This window comes from Dermochelys coriacea, chromosome 17 (assembly GCF_009764565.3).
Source record: "Dermochelys coriacea isolate rDerCor1 chromosome 17, rDerCor1.pri.v4, whole genome shotgun sequence".
Lineage (NCBI taxonomy): Eukaryota > Metazoa > Chordata > Testudines > Dermochelyidae > Dermochelys > Dermochelys coriacea.
The window spans coordinates 3,488,241-3,509,205 of record NC_050084.1 but is presented as its reverse complement, the minus strand read 5'-3'; the positions used below and the strand labels follow the sequence as shown (position 1 = coordinate 3,509,205).

Genomic DNA, 20,965 nt, shown 5'->3' with positions numbered 1-20,965 from the left:
GGAACTTCTGGATTAAATGAATGAGAGCAGAGAGTGACTCTGTATTTGGGGAGAAGAGAACAAAAACAACAAGGAGTCTGTTGGCACCTTAAAGATTAACAGATTTATTTGGGCATAAGCTTTCATGGGGAAAAAATGCACTTCTTTTTTACCCATGAAAGCTTATGCCCAAATAAATCTGTTAGTCTTTAAGGTGCCACTGGACTTTTAGTTGATTTTGTGGATACAGACTAACAAGGCTACCCCTCTGATGTTAAAGAGATGCAGGCCTGCTAGACAGCAGGGGATAGAATTCAGGGGCTAGAGTCTCTTCCATTTAAACATTTTTCTAAATCCATCAGTGCACAAGGGACATGAGTTGTGCATCACATTTTGGTGAAAGTGCATTCATAACACAAAGCTAGGAGTCAGAAAGTAGAGATACAAAGGGGCCCAGAACAGGATCAGTAGAGTGGGGGTTTGCAAGCCCACAATGAGGGGCACTAGCAGAGAAATACAGGGAGAGCACAGGAGTAGAACAGATAGGGGTGCATTGGTCACAAGTGCACTGGCAGAGTTTTGGGCAGTTCCCACAACTGGAATAGCAGGTCGGGATTGAGGTGAATCGGTGAAGTCCAGGCAGTGCTTGGCTCTAGTATTAATCTTTTACTTGCACAGGCACCACATGCACTCTGTTTCAAATAGCATTTCGGCAAGGCGTGCAGTGGACTCTACAACACTTTGTACCTTAGAGCTGTGTAAAGGGCGATGTGGTTAGCGTGGCCGCTCACTCCTCCCGCATCAAAGGTTATCAGCTGCAAAAAAACCCACAGAACACAGTTATTTAGCAAAGGAGCAGAGTGCAGTAAAAGGTTGCAACTAAATTCGAGGGGGTTGGGCATTTGTGTAACTCAGCATTGTCCCAGCCAGAAGTCTTGAATGAGTCCCATGTTTGTAAAGCAACTAGCAGAATGGAATCCTGGTCCATGACTAGGGCTCTGAGGTTCTACAGTAATACAAACAATACATAAAATAAAATAATAATAATAAATATTCAGACCCCATGGTGCTGAGAGAAGTGTAAAAGCCTAGACAGAAAGATGAGAAGAGTTACTTCCTGAATATCCGGATACACGTTACTAATAATAATCAGACTCACAGTTACTCTGAAGACGTTCTCTCATATAAACTTCTGGTTACTGGATCCAGGAGAATCTACAATACAAGTCACTTTCTCCTGGAGTTGACAGATTACTGGGGTGCATGTGAATTGCAGGGCAAGACTGTGCTTTGCTAGGCCCTAGACCATGACATTATCACTCAGGCAGGAACAACAGGCTCCATAAATCACTTTTTTGCCTGCAATGGGAATGCACTTCAGGATCACATTGTGAAAAAACAGCCTGTTACTGGAATACATTATTTTAACCAACCAGCTAACAGTGTCCTGTGTTTGGCTAAGGCAGGCTGTTGGTCAGGTTGGAACAATAGATTATTATTTGTCTGCACAGGGAAAGGTTTTATTTCATTATTCAAAGGTAGTGTGGTCTGTGGGTTGCAAAGAAATCAACACTTCCCTAGTGTCTCCTTCCTTGTCCAGCCTGTTCTGTCCCTTCAGTACTGGGAGGAAATGCCACAGCCTTGCTTACTCACAACTGTTCTTTTCTCCAAATCAGTTTCACAGGCAACGCCCAAAGCATTGGGTAAAAGGTTGAGGGAAGATCAAACAGTCTCCCCACCTGCTTTGCAACCCGCTGCGCCACCCACCCTACAGGAAGAGCAGCCAAGGCATCCCTTTCAAACACAGAAGATGCTTTGTGAACAACAGTCAAAGACAGACTAAGGCCTTGTCTACACTGGCACTTTACAGCACTGAAACTTTCTCACTCAGGGGTGTGGAAAAAACACCCCCCTGAATGCAGCAAGTTTCAGAGCTGTAAAGTGCCCGTGTAGACAGTGCACCAGCACTGGGAGCCATGCTCCCCTCGGGGATGGAGGGTGGGGTGGTTTTTACAGTGCTGGGAAAGTTCTCTCCCAGCACTGGTGCCGCGACTACACAAACCACATTAAAGTGGCAGCACTTTAACATTGGTAGTGAAGACATACCCTAAGAAAGATCCAGAAAACACAGGCACTAGACAAGCCTTTTGTAAATGTTCTCCACCCTATGAGAGTCCCCAGTTACATGTTTCATTTTGCTCAGCAGCTGTAATTTGGTGCAATGAGTTTGGCTACCCAGCAGGAGAATTAATTGGTCATTATTTGACTCTTTAGAACGTGTCTGGTGGGAGCCCCACTGGTTTTTGCCAGACACTACGAGTTGTTTCCTTGGTATCTCTTTCACACCGAGTAAATTTGCATAACTCAGTGCTGCCCCTTTTTCTGTACTTTGGCATCTTTTTGAGAGGCTATTCCCACTAAAAGCATGGTTCTGTGAGGTACTGAGCTTGCCTGATCCTCATGGATTTCAGCTCATACAGTATGTCACACAGTCAGGCCCTAAGGCAGGGAGCTGATCGAGTTACTATAGAACACCAGACAGTACAATGAATTCACATGGAGCTCTATACACCAGAGATAAGACACTGTCCTTGCCCCAAAGAACTAACAGTTTAAATTCACCTTTACACCGAGTCGTACATTCCTTAGGTCACAATTAGTCCCAATGATTTTAATGGGAGTAGCAAGGTGCTACTCCACGTAAGTAAGAGTGGGAGAATCTGGCCCTAAGACAGGACATATTTACAGACACACAGAGCAGCATGTACTTTAAAAAACCTACCAAAACAAAACATACTTCACTGCACGCACGCATCTTCCTCTAGGGAGAGGATGAGAGAATAAGCCACCCGTGACTACTGTTAGTCACGTCATTTATGCTATGTCTACCCTGGCAATTGAATGACAAAACTTTTGTCTTTCAGAGGTGTTAACCCCTTCCCCCGAAAGACACAAGTTTTGCTGCCACAAGTGCCAGTGTGAACTGTGCGTTGTTGGCAGGAGCGTTCACTTGCTGACAACGTGAACACCGTTCGTTGGGGGTAGAAGTTTTTTGGCAGCAGGAGAGCTGACAAACAGCAGTGACACTGCGTGACTTTTAGCGGCATGGTTGTGGCGACACAGCCAGGTCATTAAAAGCTGTGCAGTGTAGACATCGCGAAAATGTGCTACTGGAAGGTGCTCAGATACTGGGGGGATGGGGGAGAGATAAGAATCTCTGTCTATAATAATAATTAATTAAAATAACAAATAGCTTAAATTGGCATAGTATCTGAATGTGCTAGACAGACTGTCCGGGATTGATTTCCAAATGATGTTGCTTAACTCATGCCCAAGATATTTGCATGTGAATCTACTGTGCCTATAAGCATGCAGATGTGTGTGCAATTATTCATTGTACTCATCCAGTGACCTGTCTTGTAGGAGAAACGCATATGGGTGTACATTTTACCTGTATAACTTAGGTGATTACCTTTGAAATGTTGGCCCTGTATTCACAGGTATCACTTCATTCACTGCTGACATGCAGCTTATGATGGGCAGTGACATCTCATCTGTCCAGTATAGAGTTTTTAGGATCTATCACCAGGCCACTGATTTCATATAGTCTGGTTGCTGTATTCATTACTGCTAGTATTCTGAAAGCATGCTGCAATCACATTTCAATGCATTCTCCTGGACCCTGGGAATTTATTTTATAATCTGACTTCCCAGTTTGTGTTTCATATGCTGGAGATAACTTTCACAGAGGAACTTTTGCTCCTTCCACACGTGCACCTGTCATAACCATACAGCTAAGGGTAGCCTAGAATTCCTCCTTACCTGTAAGGGGTTAAGAAGCTCAAATAACCTGGTTGGCACCTGACCAAAAGGACCAATGGGGAAAGAAGATACTTTCAAATCTTGGGGTGGGTGGGAAGGCTTTGTTTTGTGTGTTCTCTTGGGAAGCAGAGAAGCATCAGATCAGAAAACTCCTTCTCCTATAAACCATCTAAAAGTCTCTCATATTACAAAAATTGTAAGTAAAAGCCAGGCAAGGCGTGTTAGATTATCTTTTGTTCTGCTTGTGATTTTTTTCTTTGCTGGAGGGAGGTTTATTCCTGTTTTTTGTAACTTTGAAACTAAGCCTAGAGGAAGTTCTGCTGTGTTTCTGAATCTTTTGTTACCCTGTAAAGTTACTTTCCATCCTGATTTTACAGAGGTGATTTTTACCTTTTTTTTTTTTTAAATAAAATCCTTCTTTTAAAAACCTGACTGATTCATCTATTGTCCTAAGACCCAGGGGTTTGGGTCTGTGATCACTTGTAACCAACTGGTTATGATATTAGTCTCAAGCCTCCCCAGAAAAGGGGATGTAAGGGCTTTGGGGGATATTTTGGGGGAATAGGAACTCCAAGTGGTCCTTTCCCTGATTCTTTGTTAAATCACTTGGTGGTGACCCTGTACCCTCCAAGGGCAAAGAATTTGTGCCTTGGGGAAGTTTTAACGTAAGATGGTAGAAATAAGCTTAGGGGGTCTTTCAAGTGGGTCCCCACATCTGTACCCTAGAGTTCACAGTGGGGAGGGAACCCTGACAGCACCAGTTACATGTTTGGTTTAAAAACATAACCCAAACCTGCTGATGACGAAAGCAAGCAACCAAGCAATCAGGATAGGATAGGACAACCTGCACATCTTGATTCTGCCTGGGCTGGAACACGGGTGTGACTATTTCTGTGTTCAAGAGGCTGGAATAGGAAATATTCTTGTTCGGTGGAATCTTTGGGGGTTTCCTTCTCCACATCTGTTCTGAAAAGGGAGCTGTGGCTGTTGGTGCTGATGGGTTTTCTTTTTCCGGATGATCTTGGTATCTAGAAGATGGAACTTTCACTGGTGGAAGCCAGCAATGCAGCCAACATAAACAAGGAACCAGAAATCCCTTCTGGAGGGGGCCGGGAGCACAGAGGAAATCTGCTCAATTACCAGCAGAAGAGCTAAGAGCTCTAGAGTCTGAGCTTCCTCTGCAAATCATGCACACTGGAGAAGAAAAACACCGGGTCTCCTGACAGTTGCTGGCACCGGCTAATATTTTAAAATGCAGCTCATCTCTGCTCAAGGAGACCGACGGGATAGATATTTTCCTTTCTGTGGAGCAGATTTTTCTGTTCTTTCCTAGGAAGTGGGCCATCCAAGAAAACAGTGTAGGAGCAACCTGCTTTTATAGCCCATTTCCTCCACATATAATATTTATGGGCCTGGAAAGGTCATTAGAAATTACACCCTATGCTGTCACCTCTTTAGTCCTTTGTGGGGCAGGTTTTTGGAAGACATCCAGCTGTATTTGGAGAGCACTTTGGCCCCCTCCCACATGCTGTTAAACAAGAGAGAAACTATAATTTAAAATAATGGGCTATTGGGCCAAAATCAAACCACAGTCTGCATCGCAGCGCTGGCTGGACTGGAGCTGCAGATGTCTGAGTGAGTGCCAGCTCTTTAGGAAAGCCCACAGGACCTTTCATTCTTTTGCCTGCCTCAAACACACCTGATAAAACTACAGCACAAAGAAAGGTGGGAGAAAGCAGGGATGGCAGAGATTCTGCAAGAGGTGCATTCAAACTGTGCATGCTGCATTATGTTCCCAGTGTCCTGCAAAGCCATATAAAGTCCTTTCTACACTAGAATATCAAATTTGAGTCTCTTAAATTTCAGGAGCTGGTGGATTCTGATTCAAAACCCAACGTCCAGAGTTTGAATTCCAAAACTAGAGGGGGCCTGGCTGGTTTGGAGGTGGCCCAAGATGATGGGAATCTTTCTAGAGCAGTTGAAGTTGAGAGATTTCCACCAGTCACAAGTGGAGAGCAACTCATAAGATTATTTTCAGAGTAGCAGCCGTGTTAGTCTGTATTCGCAAAAAGAAAAGGAGTACTTGTGAGCTGTAGCTCACGAAAGCTTATGCTCAAATAAATTTGTTAGTCTCTACGGTGCCACAAGTACTCCTTTTCTTCATAAGATTCTGGTACCTTTGAAACCAGCTTTAGCTCTGCCCCAACACAATCTGAATGCTAGCTCCTCATCCCATTTCTGCTTTCACCAAGCCTCCAATAACACTATTGCCTGAGATCCTGACTAACAGGCATTGCATCATCTAGAGGTTGTCTGAGGCCCAAGCAATTGCATGTAACGTGTGGTACATACACTAGGTACTTTCTAATCCAGATCGAGACAGACTGGCTTTGGCTGATTCTCTCTGCAGTACTGGCTTTTACTTAGAAATCTAGCAGGCAGGAAATTATTCCAAAGTTTATAAATTAGTTTTGGCTTTGAGTTCACCAACCTTTTAATTTCTGTGTCTCCACTATTTAATGTTGAGCTAGGATGACACATGTCCCTGTAGCTCTCAAAGAGATTGAGTTACTCACTGACTTCCAGGGCAATTGGGGAAATGAGTAACTATGTAATAGAACAGAAATACACAGAACATGGTGTGACTCCCTCTCCCACAATCCCTCCTTTCAGACATGCTGGAACTCTAGCATGTCTCCCCATGGCCAAATGACACATGAGTTCTGTAAATATGAGATATTGTTCTCTATTCAACGATTATGGAGAAGAGCTGGGGTAAGGTCTGGTGCCTGTCTTAATGGGCAAAAAGGGTGTGTGTTTTTCAGTCATGTTAAGTCAACTGAGTGTAGCCATGTTACCCCGTAACTCAACCAGGCTTTTCAGTCAAGTAAGGTAAGTCAGCCAAGCCAACGTGACTGAAACATCCAATGTTTTTGCCCATCAAGGCCAGGGCCCTACCCTCTGGACAGGAGGGCCCCCTGTTGGATCATATTAAAGAAATCCTGTATTAAAATCACAAATGAGTTTGATTCCCCATAGTTTAAATTCCAGGGTATTACTAATTAAGAGGTCTCTTGGTTTTTGGTAGTTTCTCTCCCTCTATGTGTGAAACTTGCAAGCTGCTAATTGTGTTAGTACATTCTAAAACAGAGTCTGTTCTCAAAGCAATTCTATGTAACAACAACTACTCACACAGAGAGACACTCAAAGCAATACTCTGTAACAAGAGAAACAGCACCCAGAGACTCCCTGCCCTTTTGTTGTATTCATCTCACTTTGTTAACAATTGTGATTAAAATAGAGACAGAGGATGTATGTGGATGGATGCTTGGTATGGATAATAACTGAATGATCAGGGAAGTGCCAGCCTAAGAATCCAGTGTCCATCAGCTAAAGAAGGCGTCAAGAGGAAATAACCACAGGACCCCGGCAGACTGGAATCCACCCAACAGCCTCAAGAATGGGAGAACCAAAGAACAAGATAACATCTGGCAGCACGGAGCCATCAGGAATGTGCCATCTGCTGATTGATTCAGCAACAGTATGATGAAGCAATTCCCATAGACTGGCATAGGAAGAAATTCCTATAAAAATGGACTCTAGAAAGTGAGAACTTTGGGGTCTGATTCTGCAAACCAACTTCCAGGAGCATCAGATGAGCATCTGACAAGGCCCTGCTCCCTCCTCATGTCCAGGCCACCTGGCCAGTGGCTTGGCATGAGCAACTCTAAGGCTGGTAACTATGATAACAACCTTGCAGAACTTGTGTGTGTGTGTGTGTGTGTGTGTGAATAAATATGAAATTGAATGGAATGTTATAGCTATAACTAACTGCTTACTATGATTCTTTCTAAAGGAGTACTTGTGGCACCTTAGAGACTAACAAATTTATTAGAGCATTATTAGTCTCTAAGGTGCCACAAGTACTCCTTTTCTTTTTGCGAATACAGACTAACACGGTTGCTACTCTGAAACCTATGATTCTTTCTGTATTCACAATAAATGTGGCATTTTGCCTTTTCCCCTTTAATAAGATCCTGTTGGTTTTTATTTTATTGGTATAACACCCCCAAAGTGTGGACAAGAGCTACCTGTAGCCCACACCACAGAGTTTTACAAAGCAGAATACACCCAAGTTGTAGGTGCTCAACTAAACTAATCAACTGCTCGTTTTCACTGTTGGCAAACTCTATTCCTACTCCTGATTTAGGGAAGTTACAAGAACCAGCGACTATCTGGGCCATTGGCATTTATTTTGGAGTTTTAAAATTATGTAAATCTATATGCAAATCAGATGCCACTGGCGCCTGGCAAGTTTCCAAGATGGCCCTCTATGGCAGAGACAAAGATTCATTTGTCTGGGAAACAAATCTCCTCCATTTACACAGACCAAGCTCAGAGCAGTTCAGTGAACTGTTTGAACATGTCCAGAGAGAGGGATGCAGTGGGTCCCAAAAGCTATGGATCTAGGTTGTCAGGGTCCATTGCTTTCATCATTAACAAGGCTAAATGCCATGCTAGCTGCACAGCATGAAGGGCACTTGTGATGTTCATGTTTCATGGTTTGAAAACAATGCACATGATTTTTCAACTCACACTACATAACTGCAAGACTTAAGCCTCCTATGCCCTCCGCACCACACAAAACTTGCATTTCATTTCCTCTGAGACAGCGCTCCAACCCTTCCTCATTATTCAGGAGAAGTTTTAATGGATTCAGGATTTCTACTGGGACTTCAAAGGGTTTGCTCTGCTGCCCAAGAGAGTCAAGAACATGCAATCCAAGTCCTCTTGTGTTAAAGAGCTTTCATATCATATTAAAACTCCTGACTATTCACAGGGCTGAAATACACTGAATGACTGTAGGAAAGCTGCATCTGACTTCCCTATGCACACCAATGAATTTCATGTATTATTAGCCTCAGAATCAATACAGAGTTGGAAGCATGAGCTGTCTCTTGTTAAAGAGCTTTCAGTTCCTGTGTTACAAGACTCAGAGTGACTCTGATTCACAGTCTCTGCCCTCCTTTGTTGTCTTGCATATTGCCGTGGGGTTTGTTTTTAATATTTTGTGAGATTGGTGCTAAAGAAACATGAGGGACTGTAACAGTGTCGACCCATCGCCGCGGCATCTCCTGATGGTCGTGCTGGGAATAAGCTCTCTTGGATCACCAGGGCACCTTTTACTAGTGGTGTCTCACTCGCCGTTACTTCCACTTCCTCCACCATGACCTTTTCGGGACCCAGCCCTCCGGCTGTGCCCCAGCCTGCTGTCTCCCCGCTTTGGGGGACAGCTTCTTCCACTTGCCTCAGCAGCCAACTGCAGTCTCTAGTCTAGCCCCTGGCTTCCGGGGCAAACTGGAGTCTGGATTTAGGCCACTGTCCTCATTGGCAAGTAGGGGTAAAGGAGGGGGAAACCCAGGCCCACCCGCTACTCTGGGTGGGGGACCCTATAGCTGGCAGCCACTTTCTACCCCTGCTCCTATTCCCCCCGCCTACTTTCCCCCATAGCCCTAGCATCTTCCTGCCCTTGCCAAGAGCTCCCCATTGCTCTGCTACCCTGCCCAGCACTGCAGTATCTCCAGCGCTCCTCGGCCGGCTAGCCGGCCGGCAGACAGTCCTTGCCCTCCAGGGAGAGACTGCCTCTTACTCTGCTGAATGACAGGTTTCAGAGTAGCAGCCGTGTTAGTCTGTATTCGCAAAAAAGAAAAGGACTTGTGGCACCTTAGAGACTAACAAATTTATTAGAGCATAATGCATCCGATGAAGTGAGCTGTAGCTCACGAAAGCTTATGCTCAAATAAATTTTAGTCTCTAAGGTGCCACAAGTACTCCTTTTCTTTTTACTCTGCTGAGCAGCCCTTTATATATGGGCTGCTCCAGCAAGCCTTCTCCTGATTGGCTCTCTCAATAAACCTTTTCCTGATTGGCTGGATGCTGCGCAGCCTCTCCAAGGTTGCCTTAACACTGGTCCTGCCTGTGTGGGGCAGCGATCGTACCACAGGGACTATCATGCCAGATTACAGCCAGACTTGGTAGAGAGGGGTTTTGTGCATGTTTCCTCACTACCTAGTGCTTTAATCCTGTTCTGTTGAAACCCTACTGTTTCAGTACTGGGCTCCCACAAAGATTTTCCAATGCACTTGAATCCTGACCAGCAATCCCCCTGGGATTCCAGTCCTGGGTCCCAACACAGAATTCTGCCAACATATCTCAAACCCTGACCCTCAGACAAACCCTGACCCTCAGACAATCAGTTTTTCATAGATGAAGACTATCAGCTGTGACTGCTTTTAAAATGTAAACAAACATCCACTAGTGACTAGGGTAAGACCTCTCCAAGCTCATTTCACTTGTGTAACAGTCAGGAATTGACCTGAGGTCTCCAGAGGTGAAAGATCCATCCATTAACCTACAGTGTCATCTTTTCCCATTTTATTTTATAAGGCTGTTTTATTTGTTTTGGTCTCTTTGTAGGTGTTAAAGTATTGGGAAGAGGGTTACTCTGATTTTGTTTAACCTATAAAACTCTCCCTATAAAAGAGTCATGGGAGAGTTTCTGGAATCTGCAGAGGAATAGACACAAAAGCTGCACAAATGCTCACACACAAACTTGAAATCACAAGAAGCAAGCCTAATTTTGGGCTGCATTGCAGGCTCCCTAAATTAATGAACCTGGTGCTCATTTATGGTGAAACTTACCAGTTTCAAAGGAGCTTTGCCCTGAATTTTTGAGTTTGTTTGAAAATGAATTTCAATGAAGGCTGGTGACATCTTAGAGAAAGTTGGAAAAATGACCACAAAAAGGTGCCTTGTGGGGCTGAATTACAGCAATGGGTAAAGATCGTAATGTACCTGATTCAAAACAGGGTAGATACCATCTCCTTTCCCCTCCCCACCTGCCCCAAGGAGCCTCCAGTAGTAAAATTCTAAGCAAAACTGTACAAAAAACAAACCTTTTAAAAAGGGAGCTAAGAATCTGGAATAGTGATAGCATAGAATGTTGTGGGCAAAATCCCTTTGCTGTAGAAAGTTGCACATTACCAGGTTGATGTTGTTGGTTTCTATGTGCTTTAGCACAAAAGTAGAGAGGAGATGTGTATCCCATTCAGCAGCTGGATCGTCTGGAAGGTCCCTGGAAATGAAAAACACAATCAGTCATTTCATGGCTCCCCGCTGTATCCATAATATGCTGAAGGACAGATCTCATCTTCTCCGAGATTGGAAGCAAGTTAATTTTATCAACTGAAGAAAACCATCCGAACTAAGCACTGCAAGTTTCCCAAGGTTGAACAAGGAACACTGGTATATTGGTAGGGCTGGAAGGGAAGCACGGCAGTTCGGTCAATAGTTTCCCCACTTTGTTAAGAGTTTAACTTGTTATTGGTTTTAAATTAGATTTCAGCACCACCACCACCTATTTTCTTTGATCAACGTCTATTTTTTCAGTGATTCCTGCTTTCTGCTCCATTCCATCAGAGTTCCCACCCCCTGCACAGAAAGAAAATGTCCACCCTCTCTTTATTCAAATACTTCCTTAAAACACAATTAACCCAGAAAGCCTTTCCAATAATATCAAATCTACTGATGAATTACATATTAAAAGTAATGGATCAAATTCTTCTCTGACCCCATTACCTTTGTGTGCTTTGCATCTGCACTGTGTCTAACTATTCTATCTGTGTATTTTAGATTGTGAGTTTCTTGGGGCAGAGATCATGGGCCAAACACTGGTCTCAATAACACTACTGTAAATCCAGAAGTCACTCCACTAAAGTCAACAGAATTATTCCATATTTAGTGTGATGTAACTGAGCAGAATATGATCCCCAGTCATTAGGTACTGCCAGGTGCCAAGCACACTGTTGGTGTTCACTACTTTAATAGTGCATATAATAATTTATCATTAGCAATAATATACCCTAAGGCTGCTAAAGACCCATGAGGATCCATTAAAACCTTCTTTCACTCTTCCTGTCCGGTAATAGTTTGATTATTACCTTGAGGCAGCTTAGCAGCCAAGTGAATGCATAACCTTTTTGCACTGACACAATGATTTGGATTCAGAATGATCCCAGCTGTTTGTTGGTGAGCGTAGAAGTCCCATTTCCTAGTACACTTGTCTCTTTGCTGGTTCCCAAGACGACAGGGATGATAACATCTGCATCAGAGCAACGGAAAAGTGTCTTCTCAGCACACAGCTCAGCGCATTTCCAAGGTCAGGCTCTTAGACTGTGTCTATACTACGGGACTTCTGGCAAAATTTTTCCACAGCTGTTAACACTGGTAGTAGCAAAAAGGGGAGCCCTATAGACCGTCTGCCAGCATTTTCACCACTGTGCTGCCTAGTCCTGTTCAGAGCTGATATAAATAATATGGTGTTAAAAGTACCAGCAGCACTGGTAGCTTTTTCTATATGAGCGTTCTCATTCTTGCTACCCTCACTGGAGCTGCACTGGTGTTTGCAACAGTGGAAAATTGTTTCAGTAGCTTGAATGGTGCATTTAAGGATACTAATATTCAAGTTGTGCATTAGGCTAAGTGGGATTTTTTGCTGCCCACAGCAGTTTGTTCCTTCTTCATTCACCAGACTTTGTAATGGCAGTTCTCTAAAAACTGATGTAGAAAAATGGAGACAGAGAAAAGTGTCCTGTGAAAACACCAGGTGAGCTCCAACCCGTAAGAGGTCAGGAAGGAAACATGGCAACTGGAAATAACAGTGTTTAAAAGGATGTTAGTATCCCAGCAGCTGTGCTTGGTTTTACTGAGTTTTCTCTGAAGAGGCTCTGGGCAATGGAGCAGGTTTTAACTAGATTGGACAAACAAAGGTCACCCTAGTTCAATGAAAATCAACAGCTGGAGGCAATGGTTCAGAATCTCTGAAAGCAAAACAATCTGAAGGCATGGGGAAATTAACTCTGTGCATGCTGAACTGATTAAAGTGAGCACATTTTGCAAGCAGCTTCTCTCCATTTATCAGGGCCCCATGAAGCAGGCCATTCATGTCCTGCAACTAAGAGGAATTTTTTCCGGCATCATATCACCTGCCAGCAGCAAAGACAGCAAAGCTGATACACATGCACATGCACACGCAGTTTGTAACTAACAGGTTTCAGAGTAGCAGCCGTGTTAGTCTGTATTCGCAAAAAGAAAAGGAGTACTTGTGGCACCTTAGAGACTAACTTCATGCATCCGATGAAGTGAGCTGTATCTCACGAAAGCTTATGCTCTAATAAATTTGTTAGTCTCTAAGGTGCCACAGTTTGTAACTAACTAATCCTCACAACACCCCAAACTAGTATTAGCCTCATTTTGCAGACAGAGAAACTTGAGACGGACATTAAAGAGACAATAAGGTGGACCAACTTTTCTGTTGGCGAGAGAGACAAACTTTGGAGCTAGACAGAGCTCTTCTTCAGGCCTGGGAAAGGTACTCCCAGCCAAGAAATTGTTTAGTATAAGTAGCTAGCACATATTGTAAGGTACCGTTCACAGTAGAGTTGCCCATTAACACCTCTGCAGTCACAGGACAAAAAGAGGGGGTTAGTGGGTAACAGACTGTGTAATAAGCCAGGTTTCAGAGTAGCAGCCATATTAGTCTGTATCCACAAAAAGAACAGGAGTAATTTTTCTCCTGTTGATAATAGGTCATCTTAATTAATTAGCCTCTTACAGTTGGTATGGCTTATGCTCAAATAAATTTGTTAGTCTCTAAGGTGCCACAAGTACTCCTGTTCTTTTTGTAATAAGCCGGTTGTTCTCAACCAGGGGTACACATACTCCTGGGGGTATGCAGAGGTCTTCCAGGGGGGTACATCAACTCAGCTAGATATTTGCCTAGTTTTACAACAGGCTACCTATAAAGCACTAGCAAAGTCTGTACAAACGAAAATTTCATACAATGATTTATTTACACTGCTTTATACACTGAAATGTAAGTACAATAATTATATTCCAATCAATTTATTTTATAATTATATGGTAAAAACGAGAAAGTAAGCAATTTTCCAATAACAGTATTCTGTGACACTTTTTGTATTTTTATGTCTGATTTTGTAAGCAAATAAATGAGGGAGTTTTTAAACTTGGGGTATGCAAGACGAATCAGACTCCTGAAAGGAATATAGTAGTCTGGAAATACATCATAATACATGTAATACATCATAAATCCAGTGTCTCTGTTCAGTCCATGATTTTTAACGTCTAGCAGAGTGATGAATTTAAGCTCCCAGGCTCGTCTTTTGAAAGTGTTGTGCAGGTTTCCTTTGAGGATGAGGACTGAGAGGTCAGATACAGAGTGATCACTTTGTGACACAGACATTAAATAACACATCCAAACCCACAAAGAGAAGCTAGTAGCAGAGCTGGGACCAGAATCCAAGATCATTACCCAGATATCTGATCACCCAGCTCCAGGAACTATCTTTTGCTAAGTGTTTGAACAGCACCTAGCATATGTAAATTCTTGGCACTGCCACAATACAAATAAATACATATAATCATGGACTCTGCTTAAACCACTAGACCAGATTACCATTCTATTCAATATACATGTAAACATATTCTTATTAATACCTTAAAAATCAACCCTAGCCAAATCTGAAGCACAGTGACCTTTTGAACAATAAAAGCAGGTTATATCTGATTGTTTATTAATAACTTCAGGGCTAATGATCAGAGCCATTTGGCATTTAAATGGTTAACTCTAGCTTTCTGACTGTAGCTGATAATGTCTCCGAGCTCAAGGTCGCAAGGCTGAGATAAAGGGCTGTAATGGAGTGAAAATTAGCACATTTCCTGGAGCCCACTGGAGCCTGTGCCAGGAGACTCCCTCTCCCCAGACCTTCTCTGTCCTTTGCCCCAGAGAGCTCCTTGTTGGTGCTGCCAACCACCGTGCTGGATCAAGATATAAATCACATGTTGGAAAGGGTTCCTGGATCAAATCGCTGTAGGGGTGGGGGTGTAGGAAGGGTTCAGTCAAGCAACCTGATTTCAACCAAAGGCTTCTGTCCAAGAAGTGACATTTACAGGCATTCCAAATCACAGACATTGAATGCAAAGGATTGTTCATAGCTAGGGAGCCTCAGTGACTGAGGGCATGAACAGCTGGCCACAATGGGGCAAGGCTTTTGTCATTCAGTAGGAAGGTTTTGCCCCAGAATTAAGATTGTTCCAGTTTTTATAACATTTTCAGTGAATCAGGATTTTGCTGCTGCTCTGTCAAGTGTATTTAGTGCTTTGCTGAGAGCACTGGAGAGTGAGGGTATGTCTACACTGCAAAAAAAGTCATCCACAGCAGAGTCTCAGAGTCTGGGTCAACTGACTTGGGCTCATGCTACGGGGCTAAAAACAGTGTAGATGTTACTTGTCAGGATGGACCCAGGTTCTGAAACCTGGTGAGGGGGGTTGGTCTCAGAGCCTGTGCTCCCTTCTGAGCAGGAATGTCTACACTCCTATATTTAGCTCCACAGCGTGAGCCCGAGTCAGCTGACTTGGGCTTTGAGACTCGCTGCCGAAGGTGTTGTTTTGCAGCATAGATGTACCCAGAGGGTGTGATTTTCAAATGAACCCAATGTTGGCTTAACTATGCTTACTGACCTTAGCAGGAGCAGTCAGGCCAACTCTGAGGGCTTCTGAAAACAAGTCCTCCATTTATCTATCATGGGCTTTGCCACTGACTCCAATGGGAGAAGGATAAGACCCTTTGTTAGTTTCTAATTTTCTCCCCCTTGTATTTGTCATCTCCATGTTTCCCCATGGAATAATTACATCCTTGCAGCTACTACCCCTGTTCTTGCACTGGCACTACCATGGGGCAAAGTAACAGAGTGGTGGACAACACAGTATTTAGTCTTGGCTGCAGCATCCAGGGGATTTGAGAGCCACCAGTGGGCCACAGCAAACCACAAAAGGAAATTAAATAAAAAGGCAATTTCTTTGTTTTGGGTAGACTTTGCCCAATGAGCTCAACCTGTGCACCATACACAGCTGCATCTTCATAACAAAAGAAATTAAACAAATTTCTATGGAAAAAATGAGAATGGAAGCATTGTATGCTACACCCTGTTTGTGTATCTCCCTTCTCTTGCTTGCTTTTGTCTGCTGGATGTTGTCCCTTGTTTACTGTTGCTTCAGGGTTTGGACCATCTGACCTCTAGATCAGTGCGTCACTAACCTTGAGCATGAAGCCAGCAGTACCGGCCCTGCCAGAGGGGTTAGTTTTTGTAAGATAACTTTTATATTTTAACAAACTTCACACTGAAGGCAGATTTGAGAAGAGCACCCATGTTGGAGGGACTCCTTTGTGTCCCTGATGGAAACTTTAAAAGCTTCACCTACTCTACATGGCCCAGCTCTACCTTTCTTCTATGACATCCTGTTCGCTTCCTGACCAGCTTTCTTATGTTCAGCTTCTAACAGAGCTGCACCCAATGCACTGTATGTGCACCTTTTTTCAGAGTCTTCTATGGAATTTGTTCTGATCACGAGCCAGGGCCTGTGATCACTTCAAAGATTAAGTTGAACCAAACAGCCAGTTTGTGTTAAGTCCATGTGGCTTAATAAAGAGCAAATGGCTGTCCCACATAGGACACTTGTGTTTATGATACCCTTGGGTCTGTCACTCCCTAAGGTTGCTGAGACTAGGCAATGCCCAGGCCTCTGGGACACTGTGTTATAGTGCCTCCTACTGGATGACAGATTACTTGGAGAGAGAGCAGTATGGATGGGAGTCTGGTAGGAAGCCTTCTCAGCCTTGTGGGGCCTTTACAGGCAGTGACAGGAAAGTGGGGTGGGACGGAAATGAGGTTCCTGGAAGAACTACTCTCCTCCCCCCACCAAACATATCAAACACCAGAGTAAAACCTTCCAGATACTCGGGATAATCTGATTTTTCATTCCACTGAACTCCAACGGGATAAAAATGAAAAGATTTGCCCATTCAGTCTAACTTCCTTACTGGCTCTTTGTCCTCCAGCATGACCCTAATCAATGCAATGACCAGGAAACAACTTTTGCATGGATTTATTTTCCCCTCAAAGAATGATGTTACATTAAATCAGCACAGAGGTTGGTAGATTAATGGTAGACTACATAGGAAACAGGTGAACTGCTGTTCAGTAGTTCCCAGCTGAGAACAATGACTGCAGTGTGTTTGTCTGAATAAAGGACGCCCTTTGTATAAAGATAAGATAAAGGAGTGTCTGAACATCTGGGTGATTGAATCTGGACCAGAAAGCAAAGAATCCCACAAAATAAAATGATGCTAGCACACAATTAGTGAAGAGGCTGTGTGATGACCAGAGTTGGATCCGATGAAGTGAGCTGTAGCTCATGAAAGCTTATGCTCAAATAAATTTGTTAGTCTCTAAGGTGCCACAAGTACTCCTTTTCTTCTAGAGGCAATCAGGGAGCGACCTTTACATCACATTGTCAATTTATTGGAAAGTCTGAATTAACAGGAATGATCATGTCAGCTTCTCAGGAGTGAAATGTGAAATTATTTTCTAGATTATACTGAGATGAATGGAGACAGGCTAGCCTTAGAGTCTCAGGCTGAACTTGCATTTACCTATGTTAATCAGTACTTATGAATATCACAGTCCACTACTGACAATTACAGACAGGAAGGAAATAGCATAGCTAGGGTGCATGTACATATTTGACTCAAGTAAAAAGAAGGAAGGCTACTCAGAAGGACTGCAAATCCAACATACTTGCAGTGTCACATTACACTGAAGAACAGGTGCTGCATGGCTATTGGAAAAGTTAACACCTATCGGTTAGCACCTGGCTGGGATGAGTCTGGAAAAACACAAATGTCTGAGAAGGCCTTGGGAAATTATTGACAGAATTAAAGCCAAAAACAGTGGCACACTGATCATAAGGAATAAAACAGGGGCTGGACAATGATTATCCAATGACAAGCAACCTATTGAGGGGCCAATCCTGAAATCTTTATTCCAAGAGACTTCCAGTTGGATATTTCTAAGAATTGAGTAAAGGCTTCAGGATTTGGCCCAGCTGTAGAATAAGCTTCCAAGGGGTGGGGTGGAAACCCCAATGCTTGAAACATTTTGAAATAAAACAGGGCAAACCACTAAAAATACTGGAAAGAACAATCTCACAAAGGAAGGAGGCTAGACCAGATGGGCCATAATAGTTCTTTTCCATCTCTAACTTCTGTGATCTATACCTAAGGGTCTACACTCAATGGTGAATTTTTCAAGCCTTCGTGCATACTACATAGGTCAACACTGACCTGAATAATGTGAATATGTTGGGAAATGCTCATGTGTGAAGGGAGAGGATAGGTGTATCTAGATGTTATTCACAGATACCAGTTCTTACAATTTCATCTGAAGTCCAAAGAGCTGTGTGTTCTTGTCCGCTGGTCTATGTAAAATCTCACTGCAGCTGTGTTAGTCAGTAATCCATGTAGCTACCATAAATTTACTAAAAGTCGATGGTGATCTAGATCTTTAAGTAATAAACTTTTGTCTTGAGCATAATCATAAATTTCTGTTTGAGAAATAAGAGTGGGCTGTAGTTTAAATTTAACAAGGTTGCTAGAACACACAGGATCATTTGTTACGTAGGAAGTTCTCCAAGCGTCCCTGTACTTATCTAATTTTTAAAAATGAATTATTGATGATTTCTCAGCAGAGTTTAAAGTCTATTCACGGAGATGAGACAATTGCTTATCGTAATTTGAAATCTGGTATTTATTTGACGTCTGTGCCTCAGAGCCCTGTTGATAAATTACAGCACAAAGCTCTGTAGGAACAAGTTCATATTCATTGGCTTGAAACAGAAAAAAAACGGTGTTGGCTGGAAAGAGTAGAAATGTACAGAGATCAAGGTTGTAAAAGCTACCTTCAAAAAGTAATGTATTAAAAACTAGGCCTTGTCTACACTAGAAAATTAGGTCATCATAACTATGTCACTCAGGTGTGAAAAATCCATAACCCCAAGTGGTGTAGTTAAGCCAACCTATGTCCCCATGTAGACAGTGCTAGGTCAACGGAAGAATACCTACCCCAATGGGAGAATCCCTCCCATCAGCATAGGTAGTGTCTACACTGCAGTGCTAGAGAGGTGCAGCTGTGCCACAGCAGCATTTTAAGTGTAGACAAGCCTGTAGAGGGAGAGGAAGTAGGTTGGTCTAGCAGTTAGAGCGGGAACAGTGTCAGAAGAACTGGATTCTATTCCTGACTCAGTCACTGGTTTTAGTCACAATGCTTCATGCCCCACTTTCCACATCTGTAAAACGGGAATAATAATATGTATGCACCTATATCATGCACTTGGAAAGGCCTTATGGAAGTAGTATTATAACTGGATCTAAAAAGCACATTTCCTCAGCCACATGGCTAGAATGAGCACACCAGATCTGTCCTGCACTCCTTACACTGGCATCCCATAGAATAACAAATCAAGGTCAAAGTCTCAGTCCCTCTCTTCAAGGTGCTCCATGGCCTGTGCCCAGCATATCCATAATACTGCATAAAGCGCTAGCATGAAGACTGTGGTCGACAACTGTGCTCTGGCACAATGGAACTCTCTACCATAAGGGTAAAGCTCATCTGTGCAGGAGACACAGCTTTCTCAGGGGTCAACCCAAGACTGGAATGAACTCCCATAGGAATTTAGACCACCCTAAACCTCAGCACCTCGCACTTCAAGTGCCAAGTGCCTTTCTTCGAGCAGGCGTTTCTAATATAAACATATAGCAACATGTCTGTATGTGTGTGCGCAGGTGTGTTATATTATTTAAAAAAATCCAAACCAAGAAAAATCCACTGCACATGCCTCTCTCCCTGGGACAATAATGAGAGACCAAACAAGTGACAGATGTTAGTTATGTTACTTAATACACGAGTGGGAGGTGCTTATATACTGTGGTGTTGAGCAGTCTAAAAACCTGGATAGAACAGCATAGTAATCTGGGAGGCATTACTGATTAATTTATTGCATAACTAATGGAGGGCCAAGTACTTCTGAGTCCTGCATAGATTTGGAATTCAGCTGCCAGAGAAAGGGAGGGGTCTGTTTAATTCAGTCTGACCTGCCATCATCAGAGGTAGTAGCTTTAGCCCAGGTAAAATCTACCATGGATTGTTTACGTGAACTACACAATGAGACAGGTCACACAAGGAAACATGGTGGCTACTTCTGCTAGGGACAGCAGTAAGAGGACAACCAACTACAGTTACTGAAAAATAATTTAATAAATTGAAAAATAAACCAGATTCCCACACTTTATCTTATACTCTCATCCGTTACTTTTTTCCTCATTACACTTCCTGCTCCCAAATGGACTAACATTCACTTTGCTCACACACTGAATGCCAAATCAGAGCCAGTTATGCTACTTTACCACGTACAGCCATTTTCTGGCCAGCTTACACTACCACGTACATCATCACTGAATTTGGCCCAAAGACTCCGATGGCACCTTTGACACCAGGTCTCAGTTTAGCCTGTGGTTTCCGATACAACTGCACACACAGGATGATAGCCCTGCTGCAGGCTGTATGCTGAAGGGCTGGAAGCTTCACTTTCATTTTACAAAAGCTTACAGTCGGCAGAATCTGCTGGGGCCACCACAGACAACATTCAACCAAGCTTTGGCTCGGTCTGACTCCCAAAGTTCACTGAAAACACCAACTGGAGATAAGACTTAAGGCTTGGCTACACTTGCAAGTTACAGCGTATTAAAGGAGCCCCGGGCACACTAGCTCACTACCCGTCCACACTGGCAAGGCACATAGAGCGCTTTGACTCCGCGGCTAGTCCGCTCCTGGTACTCCACCTCAGCGAATGGAATAACATTTTGTGCGCCCCCGTTGGAGCACCACGGAGCCAGTGTGGACGCCCTGGTCTGTTAGTGCACTCTGATCGGCCTCCAGAAGTGTCCTACAATGCCTGGTCTAGCCACTCTGGTCATCACTTTGAACTCTACTGCTCTGGCCTCAGGTGACCAACCGTCAGACCCGCCCTTTAAATTCTCTGGGAATTTTGAAAATCCCCTTCCTGTTTGCTCAGCCAGGCATGGAGTGCTCTCAGTGAATCTTTCCAGGTGACCATGCCTCCACTCACCAGGTGATCCCCGGTATGGAGCAATGGCGAGGTGCTGGACCTCATCAGTGTTTGTGGGGAGGAA

The 20,965-nt window shown here is 43.4% G+C and overlaps 1 protein-coding gene across 3 annotated transcripts in view; it reads right to left on the bottom strand.

Annotated features, from left to right (window-relative positions):
* Positions 1-20,965, bottom strand: part of PIGL (phosphatidylinositol glycan anchor biosynthesis class L) — a 98,883-nt gene that overhangs the window by 18,413 nt on the left and 59,505 nt on the right. For all 3 annotated transcript variants that reach the window (XR_005289422.2, XM_038376296.1, XM_038376297.1), the window contains 2 exons: positions 10,846-10,936; positions 727-794 (listed from right to left, as the gene is read on the bottom strand). Coding sequence is in view for 2 of the 3 variants with exons in the window: in XM_038376296.1 (XP_038232224.1) it covers positions 727-794; positions 10,846-10,936 (159 nt within the window). In the remaining variant the exon portion in view is untranslated. The remainder of the gene's footprint in view (positions 1-726; positions 795-10,845; positions 10,937-20,965) is intronic.